General features: G+C 36.5%; 1 protein-coding gene across 1 annotated transcript; it reads left to right on the top strand.

Annotated features, from left to right (window-relative positions):
- The first annotated feature begins 1,304 nt into the window (after window positions 1–1,304).
- Window positions 1,305–20,378, top strand: AMY3 (alpha-amylase-like 3). Its single transcript, XM_047320193.2, has 13 exons — window positions 1,305–1,774; window positions 2,202–2,332; window positions 2,489–2,543; window positions 2,636–2,758; window positions 2,909–3,029; window positions 3,903–4,258; window positions 4,941–5,632; window positions 5,927–6,116; window positions 8,149–8,255; window positions 17,799–18,048; window positions 18,445–18,567; window positions 18,845–19,012; window positions 19,823–20,378. Exons 1-13 carry the CDS (start codon window positions 1,472–1,474, stop codon window positions 19,979–19,981), a joined length of 2,778 nt encoding a protein of 925 aa, XP_047176149.2. The 5' UTR covers window positions 1,305–1,471; the 3' UTR covers window positions 19,982–20,378.
- Window positions 20,379–21,329: the final 951 nt, after the last annotated feature.

The following is a 21,329-nucleotide window of genomic DNA, read 5'->3' as shown; positions in this document are numbered from 1 at the left end:
TGTTTTTATAAATTAGTTATAATAGAAATGATCTTGGATAACAATAATTTTTAACTTATAAGATGATTTCAATTTTAATCAATTATTTTTTTATTAAATTTATTATTATTTAATTGTTTTATTATAATGTATATTTGCTAACATTTTTCAATTTGATTACATGTTATTAAAAAATTAAAATTAGGTTTATGAAATTTCAAAATACACTGTTTAAAGCATATATATATATATATATATATATATATATATATATATATATATATATATATATATATATATATATATATATATATATAGGTAGGTAGCAAGTGGTGAGACATGTGACAATGAGACTCAGCTTAAAGGTAAAGGATAAAATGTGGTGCTTATTAAATGTGGAATCTTTAACACTTGAAAAAAAAAAATATAGGTTTAGTTTGAAACTAGTACTTGAATGGGTGTTAAAAAGTGAAAGTTTAAAAGATAATGTAAAAACCTAAACCTTGTTTAGATAGAGGATGAACCATGAGTGAAGGTAATAATGAAAAATTGAAAACTAAAAATATAAAAAAATTTAATTAAAGCAACTCTTAAATGATAATTGAAAACTAAAAATATAAAAAAAAATTTAATTATAAAGCAACTCTTAAATGATAATAGAGAAATGTGAAATTGTTGAAAAAAAATGGACCCATAGGAATTGAGTTTTTAACTTGGGAGAAAAGAAGACCAGCAACCAGGTGTGTTATAAACAGGACAAAAAATATTTTTCACTCGCTTTGACAATATAAAGAATTATATTATTTTTTAAATATGAAATATTAAATTAAAAAAAAAACAACTAAGAAAAATAAAATAAATAAAATAAGTTTTTTTTAATACTATTGGAAACATATGTGTATGAATATTTTTATTCTACCAAAAAATTATTAAATTATAGAACAATTTGTATAAATTTTCATTATTAAACAAAATATTATTATAAACAACTATTTAAATTTTTTAAAAAGTTATTAAAAATATAAAATAGTAATTTTAATTTATAAATAAAAATTTTAAATTAATAATCATTTGAAAAATAAAATTAAAAGTATACTTATTTTAATTTAGAATAACGATTATTTAAAGAATATAATGTTTTTGTATTTGTATAAGTATAGATAATAAATTCACTTTTATATTTAATTAGTTATATGCGTATGTAATGTAACAATGTATATCCGCTAAAACTCGTTTCGGTGGTGTATTTGTTTCCTTTACTCAGAAACGAAGAAAAGAAATTGATCTGACCCATCCCCAGAGGGAAATTATTGAAAGAACACAGAACACGTGAGATAGTGTTGTATAATAATTCTTAAATTCGAAAAAACATTTCTGTCCACACCTCCAATTCGGTGCAATCTTACAAACACAGACAAAGTTGCTTAATTCATCACCTTCTGCAACCGCTTCTTCTTCATTCCCATTTCCTTGCAAAAGGAACCACCCTACCATGAGCATCTCCACCACCCTTTCCTTTGACCCTCTCTTCAGCTTCAATCATTGTGTCAACAGAGAAAGAGAACCCTCCATTCACAGTTCCAAGCCAAAGCTATTCTCTCGTACTTCCTCCTCCACTCTCACCCTCTTCAACTCCAGCAGCAATAACTGTACCCATAACTTCGCCTCTTGGAAACCCCACAAGTTCCACACTCCAAAGTTTGAGGCTTTTGCTACAAACACTGATACCCTCGAGTCCCTTCAGTCTTTTGATGTCTTGTTCGACCAGACGTTCCCCATCAACCGAACTGAGCTGGTCTCTCTTTTGTCCTCTCACTTTTTTTGGAGTGGTGTTTTATTTGTAGAGAGAGTTTGTCGAATACCCAGAAGAGAAATTGTGAATTTTTTCTGAGGAAATTAGTGGAGAAGTTGAAGGGTGTTAGAGTTTTGTTTGGTACCATTTATTGTTCCGCCAGGAAAAGTTTGGATCAGCTCGATTTTTGTTGATATGTTAATTTTTTGGGATTGTCAGAGATTTTTTCCCCTTGTTTTCTGAGCAATCAAACAGAATGGTAATACTGTAAAAGTATCAAATAGTTTCCTACTTGTATTTGCAAGGAAAAAAAGGAGAATTACCAGTTCTTAAAAGGCCTTTTCCTTTTTCGTTTGTCATTTAATAGACGTGGTGTGGTGTTTGGCATGTATGGGATTTTTGTGTTGATTGATTATAACGGAATTTGCAGGTGGAGGGAAAGATCTATGTAAGATTGGATCATGGGAAGGATTTGGGAAATTGGGAGCTTACAGTGGGTTGCAATCTAACAGGGAAATGGATTCTTCATTGGGGAGTTTCTCATGTGGATGATGTTGGAAGGTACGGCATGTCAAATAAGGTGTTTGAATTAGCTTTCATTTTTATTTTGAGACATGGGGTGATTGTGCTTTGTATTTTGCATCATGGTAAGAGCTAAGTCTTAATGCTAATGACTCGGTGAAGATATATGACTATGGTGTAACCTTAATTCTGCAGTGAATGGGATCAACCTCCTCGGGATATGATACCACCTGGATCTGTTCCTATTAAGGTAGACCGTGGCTTCATGTCCCCTTATGATCTCTCATATGGTCCTTGTTTATTATTGCCATGCAGAAACTGAGTGTGATGCAAAAATTTCAGGACTATGCAATAGAAACACCCATGCTGAAATCATTGTCGTCTGCGGAAGGAGATGCTTTACATGAAGTCAAGATCGATATTAAACCCAACACTGATATTTCAGCGATTAATTTTGTTCTCAAGGTTTGTATTTTTACTGCTAGCAGTTGGAGATGTTAGTTCTTAATGTTGAATACGTGGTTGACCTAAAGAACCTTTTTATAGAACTACCTTAGTTACTTTCTGTACTAATTCTTTCTTTTCAATTTTGGTGCTCTTGTTAATGCATTGCAGGATGAGGAAACTGGTGCATGGTATCAACACAAAGGAAGAGATTTCAAGGTTCCTCTGGTTAATTACCTTAAGGAGGATGCTAATATAATTGGACCCAAAAAAGGTTTTAGTTTGTGGCCAGGTATTTTGATATAGTATATATTGTGTTATTTTCTTCTATTTTTTCTCTCTTCTAAAATTGGTACTAGTTCATTGCTTTTAAAATGTGTTATATAAATCATAATTCTATGATACATTATTGCCCATGGTTCCAACTGGTTCCTATTTGTGTAATGTTGCCTTCAACTTCTAGAAATGAGGAAATTTTTCTTAAGGTGGTTATATATAATGAACAATAGAGTGTACAGCCATTAAAAATGTTGCACCAAAGAAAATAGAAAATCTTTACCATTTGCTATGTTTTTCAATTTTGCATTCCACATTAATGTAGGGGAAAATAAGAATATATATATATATATATATATATATATATATATATATATGTATATATATGTATATATATGTATATATATGTATGTATGTATGTATATATGTATGTATGTATGTATATATGTATGTATGTATGTATATATGTATGTATGTATGTATATATGTATGTATGTATGTATATATGTATGTATGTATGTATATATGTATGTATGTATGTATATATGTATGTATGTATGTATATATGTATGTATGTATGTATATATGTATGTATGTATGTATGCATATATATATATATATATATATATATATATATATATATTTTGTCTGAAGAATGAAACTTGGTTAGATCCTAAAGGCACGTTGTATCTAATATTTGTGAGGACAAAATTGGCAATAATGAGGCAGTTATCTACTTAATGTTGAAATGATCATAATTTGAGCTTATAATGTGTTGGGGATCCTCTTTTTCTTTCATTTTAATTTTTTAATCCTTTTAGCAGTGTCTTCACACAACTATTTTGGCAAGTTTGAACTGAGATACATTTCATGCCTTTTTCTCTCCTAGGGGCCTTGGGGCAGATATCCAATATTCTCCTCAAGTCAGATGCAACGCATGACAAAGTTCAAGATGACAACACTGGATCCCGAACTACACAAGTAGAAAATAGTCAACTAGAAGGTTTCTATATAGAGCTGCCTATTACCAAGGAAATTATCGTCAATAACTCTATCAATGTCTCCATTAGGAAATGCGCGGAAACAGCTAAGAATAATTTATATTTAGAAACAGATATACCCGGAGATATTCTCCTTCATTGGGGGGTTTGTAGGGATGATTTGAGGTGGTGGGAAATTCCACCTGCCCCTCATCCACCAGAGACAATAGCATTTAAGGACAGAGCATTAAGAACTAAATTACAGGTATAGTTCTGGCTAGTTGTCTTTTTTTTTTTTTTTTTTTTTTTTAATGCTTTTGTACTTGTTTAGGTTATGAAATATATTTCCAAACTATTGCTTCTATGGTGATGCTATTCCATTTTTTTTTTCACATATTCAAGGAAGATGTTTCTGTACTAAAGTAATTTGATAGGATTTTAAGCCCAATTTTCCCATCACTTTAACAAATTAGTAAATAAATCTCATAATGGTGATCTATTCTTAATGGACAACCAAAATTAAGACTGTATGTCGTGTCAATATCTCAAGGATTAATATTGTATTCTTGTCCTACATGTAGTTATGTTGGATGTTTTCATAAGTCAAATCTATGCTCTTTTCTTTAAGTTGTCTTATCTCATAAGTAATTGTCTGACTATTTAATCCACTTAATCTTCAAAGTTTTGTTTCTAAATAATTTTTGCAACCCAGTGCATCTTACCCTCAATCCCATTCTCGTATTTTACTGAAGTTCTTCTAAATACTGATGCAAGGTTATATGTGATAATCCTTTTATTCTAAAGTTTTATTTTAGTTATTCCCTTTCCCCCTTTTTTCTTCTTTCTCTTAGAAAACTTAGAAATTTGGTTTATGCCCGTCAGAATGCGGTATTGTAGGTGCATGCCATTCTGTGTCTTTTGATATATTTACTTCTCATCTTCTGCAGTCAAGAGACAATGGAGTGGGAAGTTCATTGCAGCACTCTTTGGGAGAAGAATTTTCTGGATTTCTTTTTGTTTTAAAGCTAAATGACGGTACTTGGATAAATGACATGGGAGATGACTTTTATATCCCTCTCCCAAGATCTAGTAGCTTAACTATTGGCAAGAGGGATGACCAATTTGAGGGTGTGCAGAGGGAGGTGACGGAAGTCACTGAAGAGTCAGGTCAAGAGGAATCTGCATCTACATTTACCGATGAAATAATCAATGAAATAAGGCATTTGGTGACAGATATTTCCTCTGAGAAGAACCGAAAGACAAAATCCAAAGAAGCACAAGAATCCATTCTTCAAGAAATTGAAAAGCTAGCTGCTGAGGCCTACAGTATCTTCAGAAGTTCAGTTCCAACTTTCTCAGAGGAAACTATTGTGGAATCTGAGGCTGCTGTCGAATCCAAGACACTAATATTTCCTGAATTGCCTCCTCAAATATCCTCCGGAACAGGCACAGGGTATGAAATACTATGCCAAGGGTTTAATTGGGAATCTCATAAATCTGGAAGATGGTACATGGAGCTTAAAGAGAAAGCTGCAGAACTGGCATCATTTGGCATTACTGTGATATGGTTACCACCCCCCACAGAATCTGTTTCTCCTGAAGGATATATGCCAAAGGATTTATATAATTTAAATTCTAGGTACTAGAATAAAATCCTTTTAAAGGGCTAATCGTTTCATAGTTTTAGACGGCTGTTATCTTTAAATATTTATGCAGAGAGCCCACTGTTAAGCATGTTGTTTACCCTCAAAAGCATATGCTGTATGCTGCACCTTCAAATATTATACTTACTGCTTGACTCAAGTAGAAGGAAACATTCTATGCTCTGATTTATGCATTGCATGAAAAGAAAAAAGACTGTCAGGATGTAAAATAAGTGTGATATCTGAGAAAAGGAACTTTGACATGAAAAGTTATGTTTTTAATATTTCAGATATGGAACTATTGATCAACTGAAGGATGTTGTAAAATGTTTTCATGAAGTTGGAATCAAAGTGCTTGGAGATGTTGTTTTAAATCACCGCTGTGCTCACTATAAGAATCCGAATGGTATTTGGAACTTATTTGGAGGTCGTCTCAACTGGGATGATCGTGCAATTGTAGCTGATGATCCACATTTTCAGGTTTACGAGGATTTTGGATATTTATTTATTTTTTCTTTACTCTTTACTCAATATTGGATATCATCCTAAAAGAATTGGATAGATCTTATCTATTTTTGACATTTTTCTATATTCTCAGAACATAGCTAGTTTCTTTTGTGGGTTGTAGATAAATGTCTTTCAGTCATACTTTCTCCCCAAACTATAGGGTAGTTAAATTTCTGAGTTGCATGTTCAGATTTCATCTCCTGTTCTGTTGTGTGATGATCAGAGTGCCATTGCTCACAATCTAATTTTGCACAAGCATACTAAGCATTTGGAGATTGATTTTTATTTTGTTAGAGATAAAGTCATGGCCAAACAACTAAAGATTTGTCATATTCCTGCTCTTGATCAATGGGCAGATGTTTTAACTAAACCCCTTTCCTCCACTCGGTTAGCTTTACTACTTGCCAAACTCAATGTCAAGAGTTTCTCTGTTGATAACTCTTCACCTTGAGTTTGAGGGGGGCTGTTAAATAGTTGATTTGTATCTAATAGTTAGGGGTTAACTATACTATGGTCAAGGGTCAACTATAGTCAATAGTTGACCATATTAGACAGCTATACTCTACATCTTGTAGTATAAATACATACATGTACAGAACTTAATCTGTTCTGTTTCAATAAAATCAGTCTTGTTAAACATGTCTCTACTCTCTCTCTCTCACACACACATACATGTACAGAACTTAATCTGTTCAGTTTCAATAAAATCTCACTCATTGAGATTAACAGAGAACAATTAATAATTGATATCAAAACTCATAACATGCTTTCAGGAAGGAAGATGTATAAGGAAGATGTATTGTGTGCTTTGTTTACCATTTCCCATGGTGCTGTACATTTGAAAATGATTGATTTTCTTTTTCTTTTTCTAATTATGATAGGTTTCTGATTAAGAAACCTATTCAAGAACCTCTAAAACACCTCTCAGGACAGTAAGAAAACAAGAATGGAACCAGAACTGGATATTATTCACAAAAGAATTATCTGTACACTTACAGAAACAAGGGCTTAACCCCCTTCAACAGGCTTAATCCTGTTAACAAACAAACTACCAAAAGTGCTTACCTACTAAGCACTCCACTATTTATACAACCGTTATTCCCGCCCTTCCTAACTGTAATAAGCAGTTAGGTTGCTTAACTATGTATTTCTCTCTTCCTTCTCTCATAAACTCTCCAACTCTTCTCACTCCTATCAAATTATGTAAGCATTCATTATATGGTTCATTCAAAATTACTCTGATTATCTCATAATTATTTGTGGTTGTTTGCATATTTCATTAATTGGTAACAAAATAACTTTATATTCATAAGCCTAGATTAGAAGAATTATCAATCATTTGTAGAGTGAATGATCTTGCTAAAATAAATGGTTTGTTTTATTTACATTTATGAAATTGCTACGACATTAACACCAATTAATTTTGCGAGAGGAGACACTTTGGGAATAGCTTATTTCATATTTGTGTTCTTACAAATACGAAACTCCAGTAATTTCTATATTGTTATTAGTTTTGATGTTTCTGTCTGCAGCCACTGAAATTGTCTTTTATGTAAAGTCATGAAACTGGTACTTCTGGTGTAGTGAAAGTTCACTTTGCAAGAAACCATGGAATGGATTATTACAATTTAGTAACCTAGATTTTGGAGAATTGGTTATGATGGTATTACTTTTTCTTTCCTCTACCCTATGATTTGAATTGAAACATTCAGGATCCTTTTTGTACCTTGCATAAATAGAATCGTTTGTTTTTTAGGAGTTAATAGATAAGTTTAAGGACTAAACTATATGAAGCAAATGATCATGCGCATCACGTGAATCTAATCTTCACGCATGCCACATTTTTTATTTGGAAACCCGTTTAATATTTCAAGTATTTCATTATAAACAATGTTGGACAACAGTGACGTATTTAAAAGTTCCCTTTGTTGTCAGTATGTAGTACAATGAAGCATTTAGCTTTCTGAGCGAATCTGATGTGTATTATAATCTTTCTGCCATGCAGGGGAGGGGCAACAAGAGTAGTGGAGACAATTTTCATGCTGCTCCAAACATTGATCACTCGCAGGAATTTGTGAGAAAGGATCTTAAAGAATGGTTATTGTGGTTGAGGTTTGCATTCTAGATCCTAATTTTCAATGCCTTTTGCATGTAATGTCCACAGAATGTTTAGTCAGATGAGAATATAGTCAGCCAGTTTGTTACTTGATACATTCTTAGTTAAATTTCTGAAATAGCAATGCTGGAGATCTAACCTTCTTTAGACTTTTTATAATCTTTCCTCTTGGAAGCTGCTCCAGAATGTCTTAATCAATTAGCTTGACCAATATGCTCTGTTGCTTGAGTGTCCATGGTGGCACTTGAGCAACATTAAGTGGTGCATGCAATGATGACGCACCACTTAGGTGTTGTTTGAGCAGCAGTCCACCACTATAGTAATATTAATCTACAAACACAAATTTCACTAACATTATTTTCAAAATTTGTTATAACAATTATACTGTGTAACAAATTTTTAAAATACCAACTAAACTTCAATTAAGGTTTATGTCGTATGGTTATTTTTATACTCATACTTGAAAATTCTTACAATTATACACATGCTTATAATGTCACTTTTCAGCTTACATCCCATTTTAATCACCATAAAATCCACACATCTAAACAATATTTTTAGAATGTAATAAGCGGTTACAGATTTCTAGGGAAGTAAGCGTTGCATAATCTGGGAATTAGGATGATCGATTCCTAATTATTGGGTGTTTTAATTATAATTGATTATGTATTATGCTATAAATACATAATGTGTGGTTTGCATTAGACACACAATACACTCAGACATTATACAATTCTATATGGTATCAGTAGTTTAGGGTTTCGATCTTGGTTTATTTTTTTTTTCTCTTTGTTTTTTTTGGGTGAACAGTAACTGCGGCCATTATGTGCCCCTTTTCTCTGTCACCGAGTGTCCTTTTCCTCCGGTGACCACTGCGATCGAGATCCTCTTCCTTTGGTGACCACTACGCTTCATTCACCGGTTCGATCCACCGTCGCACGCACCAACATGCGCCACCTATTTTTGGCGCATACGTCTCACCCAATTGACCGAGCTTCTCCTTTGTTGGCCGAGCTTCTCCCTGGAAAATTGAGCTTCTCCTCGGCTGACCGAGCTTCTCCTCTATTGGCCGAGCTTCTCACCGACAGATTGAGCTTCTCCTTTGTTGGCTGAGCTTCTCCCTGGAAGACCGCGCTTCTCCTCTGTTGGTTAAGCTTCTCATTGGCAGATCGAGCTTCTACCCAACTAACCAGGCCTTCTGCATGCTCCCTTATACCCCAACCCCCTTTTTAGCCCATTTCAGGTACTTTTCCCATGGCTTTTGAAAGCTAACACTCAAGTACCTCCTTTGCCATTAGTTTTACCACTGTTCTATTGATTCCATGTGAACAATTGACTAGGATGAGCAACTATAGCTCTTGGGTGTCTCTTTCTAGCTATGGCTACTATTCATCATTGGCCTCTTCATCAACTAGATATTAAAAATGCATTCCTACATGGTGAATAACAAAAATTTTATATGGATCAACCCCTTGGCTTTCTTTCTCCCGGCGATTCTCGTCTTATTTGTAAGCTTCAACAGTCTCTCTATGGTTTGAAGAAATCTGCCCGGGCTTGGTTTGGTCGTTTCAGTTCTGTCTTGACACATCTTGGCATTACTAGGTGTGAGGTTGATCATTTTGTCTTCTCTTTTCTTTCCTTATATGGCAAGTGCATTTACCTTGTTTATGTTGATGACATTGTCATCATGGGTATTGATGAGGCTGGGATTCGACAACTCAAAGAGCACCTTTAATAACAATTTCATACTAAAGATCTCGGTCCTCTAAAATATTTCTTAGGAATTGAAGTTGCTCAATTTGCTTTTGGAATTGTCATTACTCAATGTAAGCATGTCCTACACATTCTTACTGAAACTGCCATGGTTGACTGTCGTCCTTGTGATACTCTTATGGATCTTGATATCAAGCTTCTTCCGTGTCATGGGGAGACATTGAAAGATCTGAAAAGATATCGTCGCCTGGTAGGTAGACTCAACTATCTCACTATCACCAGACTTGACATTACTTTTTGCGGTTAGTATGGTAAGCCAATTTCTAAATGGTCCTTGTGATAGCCATTGGGATGCTGTGACATGTATCCTTTGATACATAAAAAATATAGTTACTAAGATCACTTGTTACTTTGATGTGGATTAGGCAGGATCACAATCAGATAGAACATCCACTTTTGAGAACTGTGTTCTTATCGGAGGAAACCTTATCTCATGGAGAAGCAAGGAGCAAAATATAGTTGCTAGGTCTAGTGCAAAATTAGAATATCGTGCTATGGCAACAACCACTTGTGAGTGTTGAAATGTAATGTTTCTTTATTATTATTATTTATGTATGGGAACCCAACTGTTAGGTTAGGGTTTTGGGAGGTGCATGACCTTTTGTATTTTGCACCTTTGTACTCTATAAATACAGTAGTAAATTGTAACAATCTATTAAGGAAAAATACACTGTTTTACTTAATTCAAGTTCTTCAACTTGGTATTAAGAGTGAGACCTTTCATCTTCATTGTCTGTCATCAGCACTTTCGCTTTTGCCGTTCGCTACCGCCGTCCGTCGTTGCATCTTCTTTGGCGAAGTCAAGGTTATGTATGTCTCAAGAAGTGTGACTCATCCCTGGTGGTTGTCGCCTCAAGAACCTTACGTGCTGTCATGCACTGTTGTTTTCTGGCTAGCTTCGGAATCACACCATGCCGCTACCTTTTGTCTTGCTTAAGCCTCTTGAACATATTGCTGTCCATGTCCTTCTGTTTCGTTGGCCGTAACTTACACTTAGGGTTTTTCCCTCAAGATAGGATTTTCCTTTCATGTTTTCTTTTTCGGAATGGCTTCTCCTATTGGAATGACTTCCTTTCTATCTATTACTCCTACTATTACCACTGCAAAGCTCAACTGGAAAAATACTTATCTTGGTCCACTTACGTGGTTTAGGCAACTACTACTACAACTAAAAATAGGAGACATCCATGAAACAAAGCTTATTTATAACAATCAAGCTGCATTTCACATCACATCAAACCCGGTTTTCCATGAAAGAACTAAACACATTGAAAAGTCACTTTATTTTTGTCAACTCTAGCAATCAGCTGGCTGACATGTTTTATGTTCATCAAGTCCCTTAGAGGCCTTCAGATCATTTATAACAAACTTGGTACATATGACATATATGCTCTAGCTTCTGGAGGAGTGTTAGAATGTAATAATCTATCACAGATTTCTAGAGAATTATGCGTTACATAATCCGAGAAAGAAATTAGGACAATTGATTTCTAATTATTAGGTGTTTTTATTATAATTTATTATGTGTTATGTTATAAATATATAGTGTGTGGTCTGCATTAGACACATAATACATTCAAAACATATACAATTCAATAAATATCATACTAAATAGATGCTATTTACCTGAAGATAATGTGCTTACTAAGAAACTTTTTCTTATGCCTCTTGGAAACCTGGCTGTACTTCCATAAGCATAAGTCCCTACATTGACAGCATCTTCCTTTAATCAAACCACTATGACCTTTCCTTTCCAAACCCAAGAAAAGAAGAAAATGTATTGAACCAATGATAGGAAATAATAACTTACCTAGTTCAATATTATGATTAGTCTATCTTTATCCACCGGCTGCCATTTCTTCGGTGATATAATTTGTTTATAAAACAGATTATTCCAAACTTCAAAATTCTAGAGTTTAGATGAGATTTTAGAGCGGTAGAGTTTCTAACGAAATAAAGAATGAATATTGATAACTCATTTATAAACCTTTATTCTATATCTATTTTAAAATGTATCTCTAAAGAAAACTTAGATCTTACAGCTCAAGTTAATGGTGAAAGTATGTTATGCCTTTTTTATTATTAATAATAAATATTATGCAAAGATTTTCAATTTTGGATATTTTTTACACCATTTACATGTTCATACTATAGATTATAGATTATTTATCTAGTATCTATAATCTTCAATATAATGGCCATCCTGCCAACCACTAAAGCGGTTTTCAGGTAGGCCTCTATGTACCATAACTTAGGTTGGGATTGATAACCAGGCCTTTTTATCTTGCGATCCAAACACTCAGTTGATTCTTTCCTTTCTTCCTACGTTCATAATTATTTGCCTTTTGTAATATTGTTCTATTTAAGAGTATTTAAAGTATAATAGATGATCTCATAGAGTGATATGCGTATTTCATGATTTGATATCTAATTTAATTGGACATAGGAGTCTAGTATATGAATATAAACAAGGGTAAGTAATTTGTGTTTTTTGATCCTTCTAGTAAATGTTAGAGAATGTGATTCATTGTTTGTTTTATTCTCTCTCTCTCTACCTTAATCCCTATTCCCTAAAATTTCAAGAAATACTATTTTTCTACGATGCTTTGTTAATGACTTCTTTACCTCCCCACTCCCTCATCTTTTTTTGCTTTGAAGTATTACAATAATTGTAGTTTTTTTTCTTCTAATACTGTTTGTTAGGAAGTTACGTGTATATGAGAGGAGAAAGAGAAGTAAGTAGAAGTTAGTTAGCCTAACTGCAATAACAGTTAGGAAAGGCGGGATGTGTAGTTTAAGAGAGTGAATAATTGATTAGAGAGGGTGCTGTTGTTTTGTGAGTTGTACAGGAAGCGTGAATCCTGTAGGGGGAGGTTAAGCTCTCTAACTGTATCCCAAACCTGTATTCGTGCTTGTGAATAATACAACGAGAGTTATACAGTAGTTTCTGATATGTTTAGTGTGCGTTTACCTTAGGTTCTTGAATTAGGAACCTAACATTTGGTCTGACCTGCCGGATTGAGAGAGAGGTTGACGGAGATGGAGAGCAAAACGGAGGGAAGGTTGGAGACCCTTGAAATTACGGTAGAAGGGATTAAGGCGGAAACCGCTGCGATACGACGGGACATGCAGCAGATGATGCGGCTCATGGGAGGAGGAGCGAACAGTCAAGATGGAAGGTCTGCCGGAAGGAGTAATTCAGTGAACGATAATCAAGAGAGACGTGATCAAGGTAGCTTCCAACAGAATTGGCGGAAACGGGTGGACCTACCGGCGTTTGAGGGAACGGAGCCACACAGTTGGATTAATCGGGTAGAATGGTTCTTCGACATCCAGAAGGTAGCGGAGGAGGACAAGGTGGAACTTGCCTACATTAGCATGGAAGGTAGTGCGAGTTATTGGTTTAAGGTCTGGAAAGATAAGGCAACAGATCGTTCGTGGACTGGGTTGAAGTTGGCTTTGTTGAATCGGTTTGGAGGAGGTTTCAGAGGAACCGTGTTCGAACAGATGGCGACGCTACGGCAGGAGGGGACAGTGGAGGAATACGTCAGAAATTTCGAAATCTTGCTGGGCCAAACCCAGGGATTGGCGGAAGAGTTAGTATTGGGGTTTTTCCTCGCGGGGTTACGAGAGGACGTTAAGGGACAGGTTCGTATCCAAGATCCCCAAGAATTCATGGTGGCGGTGAGAATTGCGCGGGACGTAGAGGATGCAATGTTCAAAGCGCAGGGAGGGGTGTGGAATGGCTTTAGGCCGAACACCACGAGTACGCGGGTTTCGTCGGCGGTCGTTTGAGGAGATGCCGATCGGTCGTCGGTGAATCGACCAGGGGGGACGGCGAACAGTGGCGCGAACAGACGAGAAGGGGGGACGACAAGTGGTAGTGTAAGGGGAAGTACCTTTGGAGGGGGTGATAACAGAGCGCGAACGGTGCGCAACTTACCTTACCCCGAATATCTGAAGAGGAGGGAAGAAGGACGTTGTTTCCGATGTGGGGGTCCTTTTGCGCTGGGCCATCGTTGTGCCGAAGGGAGCTTGAGAGTTTTATTGCTGGCGGAAGATGAGGAGGACGACGGCGATGATGAAACCAACCAAGAAGTCAAACCGATGGAATTATCTGCATGCTCAGCGGTGGGTTTAACTCAACCTCGAACAATGAAGGTGAAGGGGAAGATCGGAGACCGAGAGGTGTTGGTCCTCATTGATAGCGGGGCCAGCCACAATTTCATTAATCGAAGGTTGGCGGAGGAGTTGGAACTAACTATTACAGAAACGGCCCCGTATACTGTAAGTCTAGGGGATGGACAGAGGAAGATAACGAGGGGTTACTGTGAGAGAGTCGGCGTTGTTCTGGGAGAGGCGGAGGTTGAAGAGAAGTTCCATCTTTTTGAGTTAGGCGGAGTCGATGCTATATTGGGGGTAGAATGGTTAGAAAAATTGGGTGAAGTAGTGTTAAATTGGAGGGCAATGACCATGGGGTATTGCACGGGGGTAAAAGGGTGGTGATACAAGAAGATCCTGCTCTAACCCGACAGCTGGTGGAGCCACACGCTTTGCTGAAAATGATAGATGCTGAGTCATGGCTGATTATTTGGGAGTTGGGCCGAGTGGAGAATGAGCTGGACCGAGAAGAAGAGGTGGATTTGACAGAAGCACAGAGGGCAGAGATGGGGACACTTCTGCAGAAGCACTACCGTGTTTTTCGAGAAGTGCAGGGGTTACCACCGACTCGAAACTTGGTGCACCGGATACCATTAAAAGAAGGGGAAGACCCAGTGAACGTCCGCCCTTATCGTTACCCACATCTGTTAAAAGGCGAAATCGAGAGGCAAGTGGCTGACATGCTGCAAGCGGGAATAATACGACCCAGTTCGAGTCCGTATTCCAGTCCGGTGATACTGGTACAGAAGAGAGACAAAAGCTGGCGCTTTTGCGTGCACTATCGGGCGTTAAACCGAGCGACTATTCCAAACAAATTTCCCATCCCTGTCATCGAAGAACTCCTGGACGAATTGAGAGGGGCTGCTTATTTTTCGAAGATCGACCTTAAAAGCGGCTATCACCAGGTCAGAATGGGGGAAGAAGACATACACAAAACGACATTTAGAATGCGATGAATGAAATGTTACAAAGGTACTTACGAAAATTTGTATTGGTCTTCTTCGATGATATTTTAGTTTACAATGCCAGCTGGGAGGAGCACCTGGGACATGTAAATCTGGTGTTGGAAGTATTAGAAGGAAGTGACTGGATAGCCAACAAAAAGAAATGTGAGTTTGGGAAAAAGAAGATAGCGTACTTGGGACATCAAATTTCAGAAGCAGGAGTTGAAATGGATGGGGACAAAGTTAAGGCCGTGGTAGAATGGAAAGAACCGAAGACTCTGAAAGCATTAAGGGGATTCCTGGGTTTAACGGGGTATTACAGGAGATTTGTGAGAGGATATGGAAAAATAGCTAAACCTTTGACGGAGTTGTTGAAGAAAGGCAAATTTTTATGGTCAGAACAAGCCAGTCAAGCCATGGCAGAACTGAAGAAGGCGGTCACTACAGCACCAGTGTTAACTTTGCCTGATTTTAATCAGGAGTTCCACGTTGAATGCGATGCTTCAGGAGGGGGAATAGGAGCTGTACTCACTCAAGGCAAGAAACCCATTGCATTTTTTAGCAAAGCACTATCCGAGACTTCCATGAACAAATCGGTATACGAAAAAGAGTTAATGGCGTTGGTGTTGGCTATCCAACATTGGAGACCTTATCTACTAGGAGGAAGTTTGTGGTGCATACTGATCAATGCAGTTTAAAGTATCTGTTGGAGCAAAGGATTACTACATACAGCCAACAAAACTGGATAGCCAAGTTGATGGGCTATGAGTTCGAAATCATGTATAAGAAGGGGAGTTCCAATACGGTGGCTGATGCCTTATCAAGGAAGGAAGTAGGAGAAATGGAGGAGCCAGAGTTACGGGTGATGTCCAGGTCCTACTGGCAGGATTTTCAGGAGGTATTAAGGGAGGTGGAAGAAGATGAGACGTTAAAAAAGGTAATAGCTGACATTCAAAGGGATCCCGACTGCCATGCAGCGTATACTCTAGAAAATGACCGACTGCACTACAAGGGGAGACTTGTAATATCCGAGACATCGACCTGGATTCCCAAACTTTTGGCTGAGTTTCACGTAACGAATACCGGAGGACATTCTGGGGTATTTAGAACATATAGAAGGATAGCCCAGTCGCTTTATTGGAAGGGTATGAAGAAAGCTATCACCGATTTTGTGGCAGGATGCGTAATTTGTCAGCAGCACAAGTATATGGCAGCTTCCCCCCAAGGGTTGTTGCAACCTCTACCGATACCGCAAGCAGTATGGGAGGAGATCACCATGGATTTTATTGTTAAGCTACCTAAATCACAAGGTTATGATGCTATATTGGTTGTGGTGGATAGGCTGAGCAAATACGCACACTTTATGGCACTTAGACATCCTTATTCGGCTAAAACGGTGGCGGAGGTGTTTATCCGAGAGGTTGTCAGGCTACATGGGGTTCCTGTCTCAATTGTGAGTGATCGAGATCCTTTGTTCTTGAGTACGTTTTGGAGGGAGCTTTTTAGAATGCAGGGGATACAGCTCAATATGAGTACTGCTTACCACCCGGCCACGGATGGACAGACTGAGGTAATTATTCGGATTTTGGAGGGATATCTGAGATGTTTTTGCTCAGAGCAGCCCAAGAACTGGCATGCAGTGTTACCGTGGGCTGAGTACTGGTACAACACCAACTACCAGGGAGCTGCGAGATGCACGCCGTTTGAAACGGTCTATGGAAGAGCTCCTCCGTCGTTGAACAGATTTGTGCCGGGGGAGTCAGTGGTAGAGGCAGTCGCACAAGATCTCATGACAAGAGACGAGGCTTTAGGCAACTGAAATTTCACCTAAGTCGTGCTCAAGATTTAATGTGAACCAAGCGAATAGGAAGAGAAGAGATGTGGACATTAAAGTGGGGGACTGGGTCTATCTTAAAATTAGACCCCATAAGCAAGCATCTATACCAGTTCGTTTACATCCTAAACTGGCAGCTCGATACTTTGGCCCTTTCCAGGTGCTACAGCAGGTGGGCCCAGTGGCATTCAGACTACATATGCCAGAAAATGCACGTATACATGCAGTCTTTCATGTGTCAACTCAAGAAAGCGGTGGGACCAAAGAAGGTTGAGAAAGACCTACCAGCTGAGCTACAAGCAGAGGGGCCTACATATTGGCCAGTGGGAATGTTGGGGACGAGGCAACGACAGCAAGGGAATGAGAAAATACAACAGAACCTGGTTCAGTGGCAGGAGGGTGGCAGCGAAGGAGCTACGTGGGAAGACGTGTTGACTATCCAAGATCAGTATCCTGATTTTAAGTTCAACCTTGAGGACAAGGTTGCTGAAGAAGGGGAGGGTAATGTTAGGAAGTTACGTGTATATGAGAGGAGAAAGAGAAGTAAGTAGAAGTTAGTTAGCCTAACTGCAATAACAGTTAGGAAAGGCGGGATGTGTAGTATAAGAGAGTGAATAATTGATTAGAGAGGGGGCTGTTGTTTTGTGAGTTGTACAGGAAGCGCGAATCCTGTAGGGGGAGGTTAAGCTCTCTAACTGTGTCCCGAACTTGTATTCGTGCTTGTGAATAATACATCGAGAGTTATACAGTAGTTTCTGATATGTTTAGTGTGCGTTTACCTTAGGTTCTTGAATTAGGATTAGGAACCTAACACTGTTACTTTTCAGGAGAGAAATCGGGTATGATGGGTGGAGGCTTGACTTTGTCAGAGGATTTTGGGGTGGTTATGTAAAGGACTACCTGGAAGCAAGTGAGCCATACTTTGCTGTAGGAGAGTATTGGGATTCTCTTAGTTATACATATGGTGAAATGGATCATAATCAAGATGCACATAGGCAAAGGATCGTTGACTGGATCAATGCTACTGGTGGTACTGCTGGCGCATTTGATGTTACAACAAAAGGAATTCTTCACTCTGTAAGCACTCAAGTTGATTGTTTCAACTTTCAGCTTCATTTATTTTAAATATCTCATGTGTAAGATTTTCTGAATCTACCGGACATAGCTCTTGGAGGACTTGAAAATTTTACCAAGTCATTTATCTGTTTTGAAATATTACTAGTTTCTGTCTTGTTGGAATTTGTTTGCAATCTTTTTTTTTTCGTGAAGGCAGTAAACTACTATGTTTCTTTGACTTCTTTTTTGTTTTAAATTATTGCTTCTAGTGAACGAATCTCATTGCTAATAAGCTGCTTGTTGCCATAGGAGAGATTTAATAGATGTTCATACGGGAGAGAATTATGTTATGACTTGACTATAATGTATTGTATGGTAAATATGAATAATTAGCATACTTTTCTCTTGCACATATAGGCTTTGGAAAGATGTGAATACTGGCGCTTGTCAGATCAGAAGGGGAAGCCCCCTGGTGTTCTTGGATGGTGGCCATCTCGTGCTGTTACTTTTATAGAAAATCATGATACTGGTTCTACCCAGGTTTGAGCTTCCCCTTTCAAAAATATTCTGATACTCTTAGAAATTCTTTCAAGGCTAATTTTTGATAGAAATAATTCATTATCTTTGACCGCACCTATTATTATGAATGACTTCATTAGTAAGATTGGACGTTTCAAATTAGGTATTTCACTCTGAATCTTTTCGAATATATATACTATCATAAAGTTTCTTTCATATTATGGTTATACTTAATACTTATTTGTTATGCTAAAATATAAACTATCGTAAATTTTCTTTCATATTTTCTTGTATGAAGGGTCATTGGAGATTTCCCAGTGGAAAAGAAATGCAAGGATATGCTTACACTCTTACTCACCCAGGAACTCCATCAGTATTCTATGACCATCTTTTTTCTCAATATAAAACTGAAATATCAACACTTCTCTCTATCAGAAAGCGGAACAAGATCCACTGCAGGAGTACAGTGAGTATCAGAACATTCTATTATGTACTGCATACAATTGTTTAAATGGATAATTTCTGGGGTGGATGACGAGGAACTTCTTCCTTGCCATAACAAAGTCATAGAAACTGAAAATCTATCACTGCATTATGTACTGACAGCCACTGCACTGAAATTAACGCATCAGAAAATGTGGCAAAGTAATACGTAATTCATAATTCTTTCAACCGGAAAAGGAAAATACAGAATGACAATAATCTCTATGGTGTTAGTTGTTGTTTCAAAACCTTAATTTCAAAATAACTCTCCAGCACTTACCCATCTATCCCTTCTTTAATTCATTGCTTTGCTCCTAACTTTTCCCTCATGCTGGCCACTTTAGGTAGTTTATTGCAGCCCAGATCCTCATTTCACACCTCTTTCTCACAGCATCCTCACTATCCGAAGTTTCTAAACTTCCTAATTTACAGTGATGGAGTTATATCACAAAACATGTTTTGGTTATCAACTTATGCTAGCAGAATGAACTAATTACTCATAGTAATATAGATGACAATTGCAATAACGTTGGACAAGTAAATGAAAATATCTGCTTGCAACATTCCTTGAGAATGCATCTGAGCTTTCGCTGCAACAATGTCTTTACTACTGAGATTTAAAACTTGAAAAGCGTGACATTTACTTTTCTTGGTGTTTGATACGGGAACCCACAAGCATCCTTACATATTATATCTTAATAAAAAGTTTGAATATTTTCTTTAGATAACGTAGAAACGTTGACATTATTTTGGAACACTAACCTTTGCAGCTTTGATAATTCTTATGTTTAAGGTTAAAATTTGCAAGGCAGAAAGGGATGTTTATGCAGCTTTGATAGATGAAAAAGTTGCTATGAAGATTGGACCTGGTCAATTTGAACCACCCAGTGGATCCCAAAAATGGTCCTCAGCTTTGGAGGGAAGGGACTATAAGATTTGGGAGGCATCGTAATATCACTCTTTTTATCTTTCAAGTGTATGTTCCTTTGGAAAATCATCATCACCACTTTGTACATGTTTCTTAGGAGGCAAGTATAAAGACAGAAGAATAGATGATGGTGTGACAAGCCATAATTGCTGTATAGAAGCAATATTATATAGAAAAGATTGCAGAGGGTTCATTTCAGTCCACTGCTGACTCTTCTGGAATCAGAAAGCCTTAATATTATACATTACTTTGTTTATACACAATGTACAATATTTAGATATTTACTATTGACAATAATGTATGCAACTGCCATATATGGTACATAATTCTTTGAGCAGCTTCCTGAATCAAGATGGCAATGTATTGGACAAAAAGGAAAGGGAATGTTTATATGAATGAATAAGTTGATAATTTCATGATAGCTTATCGATTTATTTATTTAATTTCAAAATTCTTGGATTAGGGAATATCTACTCAAAATGAAAATTTTATCCTTAATTTCCCTTGTCTTTAAAATCTTTTTTCCAAACATGCCCTAAGATTACAACTATATTTATGAATTTAGTTTTTCTTTTATTTAGTCAGATTTTCTTAAATACTACAAAATATCGACCAGAAGATGATGTAATAACTTGTTACTTTTTGGAAAGTTATATGATCATTTTTCTATCAGGCTAACATTGTTTTAAATTGTAAGTTTTCAATCAATGCAAACTTGACAAGAATATAATTACGATGTTAGTAGTTTGAATTTAAAAGGACTTACCTGACTTTATTCACAGGGTAATCCCATAACTTCTCAGCGTCTCAGTTGAACACAAGTAAAGGTGGTTTTTTGCTTCTGTATTTATAGCTATAATTCAATATTGTTTTACTTAATGTGATTCCTATGTATTTTTTTTAAAAAAAACTTCCACTAATTCAGTCCACTAGTTCAGCCTAAACATAAATGACGATGAACTGATACTAGATGTTAATACAATCATTTACTATTTCTTTCACATTTATTGTTTTATTTCATGAGTAAAATATAATGACTTTAATGATAATGTTTTTTTATTAGAAAAAGAATTTACAAATGTGAATATGTACTTGGGGACATCAACCTAAATAAATAAAAAATTAGTGTAAAGAAACCATATATTACAAAAGACAGAGATGGTATTTCATTCAAAATAGTCCTAAATGGCCAACCTAAGACAAAGTTATTAAACGTACTTATAAACTGAGCAAACACAAAACTGAGTTAGAAATTAAAACATTGTCTTTGTCTCTTCTTTATATTTCTATTGGTCTTGCTTATTATCCTATTTTCTTGTGTGTTGTTCCAAATGATACAATTGTTTAAAAGACCAACAACAACCAATTCAAA

Source organism: Vigna umbellata, chromosome 1, assembly GCF_029865625.1.
Source record: "Vigna umbellata cultivar VRB3 chromosome 1, Vumbellata_1.0, whole genome shotgun sequence".
Classification (NCBI taxonomy): Eukaryota; Viridiplantae; Streptophyta; class Magnoliopsida; order Fabales; family Fabaceae; genus Vigna; species Vigna umbellata.
Note: the sequence above shows the minus strand (reverse complement) of the source record. Positions and strands in the feature narration are given on the sequence as shown.

Bases quoted from the DNA above. Each gene is read 5' to 3' on its own strand.
- AMY3 (XM_047320193.2), top strand. From the start codon at position 1,472: ATGAGCATCTCCACCACCCTTTCCTTTGACCCTCTCTTCAGCTTCAAT. The intron at 2,759-2,908 runs GTTTGTATTTTT...AATGCATTGCAG, and splicing joins CGATTAATTTTGTTCTCAAG to GATGAGGAAACTGGTGCATG. The intron at 3,030-3,902 runs GTATTTTGATAT...TTTCTCTCCTAG, and splicing joins AGGTTTTAGTTTGTGGCCAG to GGGCCTTGGGGCAGATATCC.